The sequence below is a fragment of the Opisthorchis viverrini genome, assembly GCF_000715545.1.
Source record: "Opisthorchis viverrini unplaced genomic scaffold opera_v5_128, whole genome shotgun sequence".
In the NCBI taxonomy this organism is placed as follows: domain Eukaryota; kingdom Metazoa; phylum Platyhelminthes; class Trematoda; order Opisthorchiida; family Opisthorchiidae; genus Opisthorchis; species Opisthorchis viverrini.
Window position 1 is genome coordinate 890,428 of NW_008751782.1, and position 11,338 is coordinate 901,765.

General features: G+C 45.2%; 1 protein-coding gene across 1 annotated transcript in view; it reads right to left on the reverse strand.

The window, feature by feature from the left end:
- Window positions 1–7,696: 7,696 nt before the first annotated feature.
- Window positions 7,697–11,338, reverse strand: part of T265_06212 (hypothetical protein) — a gene marked incomplete at both ends in the record, with an annotated part of 6,637 nt that continues 2,995 nt past the window's right edge. The window contains 6 exons of the mRNA XM_009171420.1: window positions 7,697–7,888; window positions 8,262–8,275; window positions 8,584–8,836; window positions 9,238–9,272; window positions 9,616–9,868; window positions 10,455–10,587. Of these exons, the coding sequence (XP_009169684.1) occupies window positions 7,697–7,888; window positions 8,262–8,275; window positions 8,584–8,836; window positions 9,238–9,272; window positions 9,616–9,868; window positions 10,455–10,587 (880 nt within the window). The remainder of the gene's footprint in view (window positions 7,889–8,261; window positions 8,276–8,583; window positions 8,837–9,237; window positions 9,273–9,615; window positions 9,869–10,454; window positions 10,588–11,338) is intronic.

The window sequence follows — 11,338 nt, forward strand, 5'->3', positions numbered from 1 at the left end:
ACGGTAGTGCAACTTTGTATCAGTCCCTTGGCTTTCTGCTCCGCCCAGTATGGTGTATCAAAAGGCACGGTAGCTCCACACAGCCCTTTATGGAGACAAAGGAAAATTATTACAACTGTATTTATAGGGTAATCACAGGGTGTTCCACAAGTTCGTGCTAGAATCTTTGTGATGTGGCGAGAAGCGTCGAGGCAAGGATGCTCGATCCTGATTGGTTGGCATTCTGGCCAATCAAGGCATGCCTCCGTTTGGTCCGCGTCCTGCACGTGACAACCGTCCAAATTATGTGATGTTCGGTCTGTGGGGACGGCTGGCCTCCGGAAAATGGTCTTGCGAAATAATTTCCGTTCTTTGTGCACAAGAAGCGCAAATCAATTAACCAACGCATTCGCTCTTGGCGGAAACAGCCACGCAACTGACTAAGACGGTTAGGTGATGCTGGGTTTCTTGAAGTTTCCGCCTTTGTGGTGCTTGTCGGGCATTCGTGTTTCTGTATGACACGAAAGTATCTAGAGTTAGACTCCGTTGAAAGCCAAATTGTCATTAACGGGAGATTCAGCTGAATACCAGCGGGATCTCTCGTTCATGATATCCTTTAAGTGAGTGTACATTTTTCCAACTGCTTACGATTCGGTGTTTAACTAGAACATCAACTGCCAGAAACTCGGAGACTATACCTACGTGATTCCTAAGAAGGACGAAACCTGTATTGGACTCTCGAAGAGTTTTCAGCACATTGGCTGCTCCGTCTAGACCTAGAGTTATTTGTCCCACTCGCGGATCACTATTTTTTTCTTCGACTGTTCGAATCGCTACTGAAAAAGAATAGAATTGGAACCCACAATCTGATGGAATGGCATTGATTATCTCTGAAAAGTTTCACTTCCGTCTAATCTTATTTCCTACACCCGGACGATAATATCCTGCACTTCCGTGGAAATGTACCTTGTCTCGGTTACCGAGTTCATTAGATGCTACCGTGCCCGGCAAAACGCACGGGTTCAGGTACTTTGATTTGACACCATGTAGTAGACATTGGCGAATTTGTATTCACGAGTTTCTCCGTTAATCCCACCAAGTCTCCTTTTTACCTTCTGTTTGCCAGTTTTGTCTCCTTAATTACGGTGCCTCAGTTCCCCCCAATTCATTAGTTCCGCAATCAAGTGTATTTGAGAGCCTGGGTGCTGATGTTTACGAATATATAATGGGCTACTGCTTGACTTATATGACAAAATAATTCAAAACCTACCCTCAGAATTTCCCCCGTCTTTTGGGAGGGAAATACCGGCCAAAGTGTAACTGGTGACATAGTGAATCACTAAGAGTGGAAGATGGCAGAACTGCCCATTCATGTTTTTCATGGTTAAGTGGCCCCCGTACGCCGAGCTTTGTGGATCGACACGTTGCCTGACCTGTTCGAACCCATAATAAGCTGGTAGACCCTTCCAACGGAATTCATACGCACGCGTCCTGATAGTGCACGTGTTTACGAGGTTCGACCACATGAAAAACATTAGATAGAGTGCTCCGAGCATTGAGATTAATTTTCGACACTCTTGGTTCAAAGCATAAATCGTTATCCACATATGGGCTTTACGGAGACTACAGCCTCTGTATCTCGCCATCTGATGATGAAGGTATTAGTCTTCCGAGAAATGCGTATTCAACACCGGATTCTTAACCTGAGATATTCCTAACAAGGACAGTCGATACCAACACTGTTGTACGAATACTCCGAAACAAGAGACACCCATCGCATCGACAGTTCGGGGTAGCCTCTCGTTGCTGCTCAGTTCTATTGTCAAACCACCACGTGAATAGCTATGAAATCACACACAGCAGAAACCAAGGCTTTCCATATTTCGAAGCAAAGTTGATGAGAAAGCTGTACAGTCCGTAATCAGACAAAGAATTCTGACTATATTCACAAAGCAGGATTCGTCATGCATGAAAAGTGCCATGAGTCAACATCCACGTGCTGCGTATGCCGACTTCCTCGAAGGGCTCTTTTCGCACAACCACGTGAAGGGCGGAAGAGAGCCAGAGGCGGTCAAACAATGACTTGGCAGCGAAGTGTGAAAGCCATTACCAGCAAACTCAGCTGCCCTGTTCATTGCCATCTTCCTGGATGGGGACCCCGAGACAGGTCATATCAATGGTAGAGACAATGTCAGACATCGCCCAGTTGTGCCCTCAATGGCGCTCTGCATCCGAGCTATTGCCTTCCATGCATAGCTCCCTTCACACTCCCCCCAATTAACACGCAATTAACACTCCACCTACAGTGCTGTATTTATTTACCCGCCTCCAATGCGCAGCTACTCACCCCACCTCCCCGAATCATCCATGAACGAAACCGTGGCAGCTACAACCACTGTACGACAAGTACGCCGTTATTACACCTGACAATGATGATGATTCACCAGTGTGATATTCTTATGGACAGTACGCTACTTGTTTAGCACGTTTACAAAATAGAAATTACCTGCATTTTTCTCCCCGGACGTTAGCAGCCGGCTGACCTATGCTCTACCGGCTTATAAAGCCCCCTGTACACAGCGTCCCAAAATGCCACTTTACAGTGCAAAGAAAATATACCTACTGTGTTTTGTACCTGAACCGGAGGAGTAATTTCCAGTATTGTGAAATAAGCCTGTTTTAGACCAGTCTATCCAACCAACAATATGATCAACCGTTAAATAGCACCAGCAGCGGAAGAAAGGAGGTGCAATGTTCAATGCTCTATAAGGCGCAGAAAGCGCCAACACAGACAAGACTCACGTATCATGCTGCATCTCCACGGTGCACCTGGCTAGAAGCCAAATTTGCTGGTCTCCGCAATAAGTAAACATCCGGAATCTTTCGGGAAATTATTCATATGCCCGCTCTCCGATAAGTACAGACCCAACTAGAGAGCTTTAATGACCAACAGCCATCTGAACCATGATCATAGAGACCGATTAACCGTGCGTCATATTAGATCCAGTCATCTGCGCTCATTCTGTGGTGCGCACCTTTAACTCTTACTGCCAATGAAAGTGATCAGAAGACTTGGGTACTGTTCATCGTCAATCACTACATCCGTCCGTTATAGACTTGTGGCCCTCAGAAATTTTATTACCTCTGATTTGTTTATGTTTGCCGTCCATATTCCAGTGGACCAATCAACGCGGCCATTTGGGCACGCATGCAAATGTACAATTTCGTACAGGATTAGTCATATGAAACACCTCTTGGCCCGACATTTTTGGTGGTCAATAAAGTGACACGTGGCGGGCCTAATTCACCCATAAGTTTCGACAGGCCGAGTATAAAATGCTCAGTTGCCAAAATGAAAGCTGGTTTCCACCAAAAATGAGATACTAAAGGTGTGGCCGAATGGCACGGGCAACAGAGAGCTACTGCCTCTGTCTTTCTAACGTTTGGCCAACAGGAAAACAACTTTTGATAAGTACGAATGACTGCATATGAATCAGATTCGCTGTTTAATGGTGGTCAAACTACTGGATGCCTGCACATAGTAGGAAAACGACAAACGGTTCGTGGTTGGCCGAGTATGGTGCTGCATGCAAGCCCTTGGCATCTAGGTAGATCGGTGGCCAAGCGTCCACAGGTCTGTTGCGAGATGGCCTCAACACGATGGGATAACAATAGGTACCGGAAACAGTTTAGCCTCGAGGTTCAGGCATCATTCATTAGCTCCTTGAGGTTTCGGCACCTCTCCCATGCAAGTATTACCGGGAACCACCAATTACCATTCCGCGAAGGTGGTAATCGATAACCTGTCGGTATTCTGTTAAGCTTGGAGTTAACGATGCTGCCATCCTTAGGATGACAACGTAGGCAAGGTAATCCTTAGAAAACGAAGGTGGTCACCCTTAGCGGGTTGACCAACGAGTACGCTGGCGACCATCAGTTGAGAACGGGAATAGTCTTACACAATCAGATTGACCTGAAGCTGCCTGAACGAATGTAGCTTATGAAGTCACGGGAGTGAATTAGTTGCTTTATTCACGATGAAGGTGAACCACTCGCTCGGCCGTGGGTTTCGGATGCTTGGATCCTTGTCCAAACTGCAAACGGTTACACAACTTGAAGTGAAGCTATTCGTTTACGGGGCACACTGTGAGAATTGTCTCAGAACTAGTTATGTCCGAGGACAACTCGGTGGTAGTAGGCTGTGTGCACATTGCCGCCGCAAAACTTGAAATGGAGACCTACCCGTTTCCAGCTGTTTTTTCCTGAAATCTTTTGTTTGTCTGCCCACGGACGTCCATCTTGCCCGTATCTTATCTACATAGAATCAGCACAGTTCAGCCCCGAGGGGGTTTGTGGATCTGAGTAATTGGGTCAATTTCTGTTTACAAGAAAGACCCAAAAATCAGCTTTCTGAGGAGACTCGTTCAGATAAGTCGTATACATCAATGTTGGGAGGATACCGATCAAAAGGACGCAAAGCTGGACTTTCGGTGCTCTATGCTTCGAATATTGTTGTTCCTTCTGTTGTGTTGGGGCTAGGCAGAGTGTCAAACGGCTAAACCCTGACTTGATCGATTGTGAGCACTCTGCATGACTATTTTTCTGTTTTGGAGCATTCAGCCTGTTGATATAGATATGAGCTCTTCCGTTTACTGTGTAAGATGATTCCAGTCATTGATGACCGTCAGTACTCCAACGATTTTGCTCGCCTATATCCTACCTTTTCTCAATTCCAATAAAGCGTAAACACTCCTCCCCTTTGAGACTCAAGCTGAACGGTAAAACAACTTCAGTATATAAACAGGATTCCAACGATCGTAGATACACCGGACAATACTCAAAATAGGCTACTTCAAGGTGGCTTCCGGCTATGTAAAAACAAGCCTATCTCTGATAAGATACTTGAATTCGAAAGCAAAATGACAGTAAGATTTTTCTTATGGATTGAAGCACAACAGTAGTTGAATTTAGTAAAATAGCCCGTCCGAGTAATCTGAAGTCGATTATACTTATGGTAGAGATGCGGTGACAACCAAACCAGGCGTCTCACCGCTACTACAGTTCCTTTGAAGGAGGACGGCAGAATCGGTTATGTGACCCTCCAAGTGAAAGTCCCAGACCATTGACCATACAGGATTAGGAAGCACTAAGAAGTGGGTGCTCTGACAAGCGGTGTAGGCTTTATCTTATTCAACTGTTGAGTCAAAACAATCCCACTGCTGTTGTCAGTCATCACTTTAATAATAGGTCATTACAAAGGAATTAATATCAATGACAATCGTTCAGTTGTAACACCCTTTCAGTGCCCACGTGACATGCTACCCGAAGGAAGCACGAAGGCTAAGATATTGAAGGGTTGCTCAAGCCTAGACAGGAGAAGTCGAGATGCAGATGTCGGGTTCGAACCACGGACCTTCTGGTCAGTACGTTCGTGCCTTAACCACTGAGCTATCTTGAACACTCAAGATGTTGATAATCTCAAGCTATGGCCCCGGAATCTTACCGGATGAACAGACGACCGAACAATATGGGAACATAAAGGTATTTGTTCGAGATTCAATTTAGGGTATACTTTGCCATCACCGTTGAATGAAAGCAGATGATACACAGAACGATTCATATGAGGACATCACTTTGCCAAGCAAAACGGTTCATTTAATGTTTCTCGCAAACGCTGAAGCGGTACATTGTCCAAACGCTGGTCTACTAATCACTCCAGCTAACGTCCTCTCCAAAAGGGATCCAAGAAACATTCCTGTATTTTTGCCGGGTGGGAAGAAGTGAACAGCAACAGATTGCAAAGAAACGAAGCAAAAAAACCACTCGGATTATCACGAGAGATAAGATAGACTGAAGTTCACTGTACCCTGACGGCTGCGGTTGCAAAGCACTTAATCCGGGGTGGATAAAAACCGCTAGGTGTATAAAACGGATGCACCGGAGGACATTGACCTTGGAGAACTCGGGAAGACTGCCCAAACAACAAAACAGTGGTAGAATTGGAGATTACATTCAGACAGTACGTTTGAAAACCATATAGTCATTCCACAGTATAAGGCACCGTAGTACTGGTAACGTGAATTGTACATTGAAGGCAGAAGGTTTCGGAGGTTGAAATCATGCAGGCAGCTGTAGGGAACGACCTCTGACGACTGTGTTCGGAAAACGCGGGGAGCATGAAAGAACAAATGGATTCGTGTCAGAAAACGCTCAAAATGGCTAGCGTAGGAGGAGAACAAATGCACTAAGGTTGAACATGTATCGGTTGTTGTTGAGTAACTGTGAACAGGAGAAGTGAAAATTGACCGGGATAGCTGACATAAGTATTCAACCGTATACTTCGATACATTTCTCTCAAAGATAAATACAAGCAGTAAACAGAAGCCGACATTTCACTGTAGCCTTCTCGTTCTAGACTGAGCATACGAAGAAATGTACAGCAGAATCCAACCATAGAGAAGCGATGGATCATTGGTGCAGTGCAAGAAATAATTATACGATCATCTGGTCTTTAGAATTCAAGGAAACGAGGAAATGTTTAAAATACTTTACATGGTAAAAATGCAGACAAAGTGGCCTCCGTACCTTGGGTTGTATCGACGGATTATGGACCATTGGGTCAAGTTCTAGCAGCAAACGACTGCTTGCGTCACCGGTTTTCGCCGCAAGTACTTGCGGAATATTTTGCTTCTGGTGGCTTACGCACCAAACTCGTCGCCCTCGTCAAAGCCTAGTACCAGACAATCGAGGCTAGGGTGCGAGTTTATTGTGGAGACACATGAGTTTGACCCATGTAGTCGGAGTTCGACCAGTATACGATAAAGGAACCTCCTATCACGTATCACTGAAATTTGTGAACGTTCGCACAAGAAGAGGTACGTTCTGGTGTCCGGCTAAACCAAAGCCTACCTGATGAGCCCCAAGAAGGGCGAAACCGGTCGTGGGCTGTCGAGGAGCTTTCAGCAACCTTATGAGTAGTGCATCACAAAAATGTTTGGGTTTTGAGTCCTGAATACACGCTTCACTATCTTATTAGATGAACATCTAGATGCATTAGCCGTTGTTGATAGAGTCTCAAACTCGGAAACCTGGAAATTGACGCTAGTCAGACAAAGGTTTTCTTCATATGATCGTCAAAGTATCTTGGTCGTTGAATTTAACTACCTGAATCAAACAGCAAGCAAAATAAATTGAACATCGTATTGTTGCAGTAAGGCACATCTTCCAGCAACCCATGATGTTTTTATGGAAATGAAAGCAACCTGAGTACAAAGACTTCCATGGTTGAAGCGGCATTCTGTCCAGTCCTTCCTTACAGTTATAAAACTTGGCCGCTTCTGATAGAAAACATTCGCGAGTTCGACGTTTTGTGCTAACGGTGAATATATTCGGAGCTTGACATATCTACATCAGTGGTTAAAACACGTCGCTTTTGTATATGATGCCTAAGGTTGACTTCCACCGTTCGGTCACATTGTCCGAAAATCTGAAAGCGAACTCGCATGTTTAAGGCAGCACAGGTGCCTTAGAGGGTAGGTGAAAACCGTCAGGTCAGATGTGGAGCGTTTCAGTTTCAACGTAGTATGGGGGACCAGTAGCTAGAATCTGTATTGGGTCTCAGTCGGTGCGGACCTGGCCGCCTACCACTTTTCGTGGGCAGCGACAAGCCTTAAAGTTGAATCAGTCTGTTACAGGTGGTCGTTCGCGGCTAGGACAATTAAGAAAATCGTTCGGCTGTAGCACCCTTTCGGTGCCTAAATGTCATGTCGCCCGAAGGTTGCACGAGGGCTGGGATACTGCCAGGTTGCCCGGGCCTAGACAGAGGAAGTCGAGAGGCAGAGGTCGGGTTCGAACCACGGACTTCACTGTCAGTAAATTTGCGCTCTAACCACTTGGGCCGTCTCGCCCCCTAAATCAATTAACGTTTAGGGATGATTTGGTGCACCCACATAAGTGTAGTTTATAGTATTGGTTGCTCTACTTGAACCCAAATCTCACAGAATTAGCGAAATACACTCATTTGCAACCGAACTTGGTTTTGCAGGAAAATTACCTGGAACCCAGCTGAGTCTCTCGTTTATGATGTTTCCCCTTTGAGGATGAGATATGGAAAGGGGTATATTCGTCTCCCCCTGGATGCTGGAATTTCACACTGAATCATGTCTTAACTTCTGAGGGTAGTCTATCCCATGTAACGCCAGTAAATTTTATTCCCTGATTGGAGGAATTCGCTCGTTGAGGACACTGCCTGTAAATTGTGTGTACATGCAAACGGAGCGTACCGAACCTAGTCCACCTAGTTTGAAAGTAAATGGTTGAGAATTAGAGAAATAGTAAGAAACGTTTTGATCTTTTACTGACGCCAACACAACAAGAAATAGTCTTCAAGTTCAGTCGTGGACAGCGGTATATCCACGGTACACCCACGACAGCTCTCAGCAGAGATCCGAAAGTGTAAAGACCAGCGCTTAAACAATGACAATGAAATCCCACGAGTGTGCATTTAATTTTAGTCTAATCTATGAAGACATATTCAGACACAGCACATTCAACTGAAGAAGAGCCAATGCGAAACTCAAGATTGGAGAAAATCAGGGAACTAACCTTTTGTGATGTAGAGGTAGAAGAAATCACAGTAGAGCAGCGTTTGGACGATTCCTGCGATCAGCGCGATGTGGTCTAAATGCGACTCGACGACGTATCGATAAGCCCAGTTGAGAAGATATAGCGCCCGGTAGGCACCAAGAGCAAAGAGATAGTGAGAGGTTATTGTCTCAGCTTCACCGGTTTTGCTGATCATGAACAGTTGAGGCATGATAGCCACAGATTCCAGGTAGATTGAGAAAGCCCAAAGAATCTGGGGAGGGGAAAACGAAGAGTCAATTGGTCAACTAAATTAAAGGACTGAGATAGGGTGCTTCGGATATGAACCATAAATTTTAAATGTGAAGAAGCAATATTTTCATATATTATCAGTCCTCATCGTCACGCTCATCACTCTCAGAAGTGCAAAGAAATTTGGTTTATGTTCGCCGATGGTCGGCGAAATCCCTTCAGCTTGTTCGACGAGAAACAAGAGACTAAGCCCAGCTAACAGGAGCCAAACGTCAGTTAGAGTCAGTCTATAATATCGATGGAAAGACAACCTGAAGGGACCAAAGAAAAGTGGCTGCTTCCGATAGGAAAGGAGCAGAAGCCGAATGAAAATGGAGGGTTCTTAAATTACAAAGTGTCGGAATGTTAGTAACTCGTGCGTACTAACTGATGGCTGATCAGTAGCAGATCAAAAGCCCCTGATCAAGTACCGAGCAATGGTTTAACTTGGGAGAATAAAATATTATAATGTCTATGTGGAATACATTCCGCCTTTAGATTCTACAGCTGCCAGTTGACGCCAACACAACAAGAAATAGTCTTCAAGTTCAGTCGTGGACAGCGGTATATCCACGGTACACCCACGACAGCTCTCAGCAGAGATCCGAAAGTGTAAAGACCAGCGCTTAAACAATGACAATGAAATCCCACGAGTGTGCATTTAATTTTAGTCTAATCTATGAAGACATATTCAGACACAGCACATTCAACTGAAGAAGAGCCAATGCGAAACTCAAGATTGGAGAAAATCAGGGAACTAACCTTTTGTGATGTAGAGGTAGAAGAAATCACAGTAGAGCAGCGTTTGGACGATTCCTGCGATCAGCGCGATGTGGTCTAAATGCGACTCGACGACGTATCGATAAGCCCAGTTGAGAAGATATAGCGCCCGGTAGGCACCAAGAGCAAAGAGATAGTGAGAGGTTATTGTCTCAGCTTCACCGGTTTTGCTGATCATGAACAGTTGAGGCATGATAGCCACAGATTCCAGGTAGATTGAGAAAGCCCAAAGAATCTGGGGAGGGGAAAACGAAGAGTCAATTGGTCAACTAAATTAAAGGACTGAGATAGGGTGCTTCGGATATGAACCATAAATTTTAAATGTGAAGAAGCAATATTTTCATATATTATCAGTCCTCATCGTCACGCTCATCACTCTCAGAAGTGCAAAGAAATTTGGTTTATGTTCGCCGATGGTCGGCGAAATCCCTTCAGCTTGTTCGACGAGAAACAAGAGACTAAGCCCAGCTAACAGGAGCAGTCAGTCTATAATATCGATGGAAAGACAACCTGAAGGGACCAAAGAAAAGTGGCTGCTTCCGATAGGAAAGGAGCAGAAGCCGAATGAAAATGGAGGGTTCTTAAATTACAAAGTGTCGGAATGTTAGTAACTCGTGCGTACTAACTGATGGCTGATCAGTAGCAGATCAAAAGCCCCTGATCAAGTACCGAGCAATGGTTTAACTTGGGAGAATAAAATATTATAATGTCTATGTGGAATACATTCCGCCTTTAGATTCTACAGCTGCCAGTGTGGCGAGATGGACCAAGTGGTTAGAGCGCGAATTTACTAACCGGGAGGTCCGTGGTTCGAATCAGACCTCTGCCTCTCGACTTCCCCTGTCTAGGCTTGGGCGACCTGACAGTATCTCAGCCCTCGTGCCTCCCTCATGTGGCTTGGCAGCTTGGGTGCTACAGCTGAACGACTTTCCGACTGTGCTTGGAAGAGAAGACCTATAAATTACAAGCCTTTCTAGACATAAAACGTCGTGGTTCGCCCATTTAATGGAGTAAATCTGTCCTAATCAGTGAAGCCTAAAGTAAAGATAAGTGACTACGAATAACGCCGCGTGAAAAAAATGTCACAGAATATGACGATGTCGCGTGGATGCATGAGGGATTCTCGCGCCTTGTCACAAAACTATTCGAGCCCTAGCTTGCGAAAAGATACAAAAGTAATCGAATTTGAGGATCGCACGATAGCAACTGAATTAGAGGCAAATGAAACACTGAGGGCGCTCAGCGGCTACACCCGATGCTAGCTATTCCTCGCGTGTAGAGCCCACAGACAAACTGACGACCACACACGTCCAGTGTCGGTATTGTTTTTGTATATAGAGCGCTGCCTGCGAACTGATTGCGGGACACCTTTGGTTAAAAGCTCTACGATCACGTATCCGCCAACGGGTTTGTGAAGCTGGTGGTTCGATGGTAACAAGTCGAAACTGATACGATCGACTGGCTCTAGAAAAACAACGGTCAGCGAAACGATAAATGAAAAAGATGGCTCATTAATTCACTCGCAAAAACGTCCACTAAAGAGATGGGCCAAACACTTCGAAGAGTAGTTCAGCTGGCCTCATGCAACACAACCAGTGGAGGTAATGCATGCGGGCGAATGGAATGCAAACCTTGATCGCCCTTCGGAAGAAGAAATAAGGTACGAAGTAGCCGCACTGAAACGTGAGAAGGCACCAGGACCGGA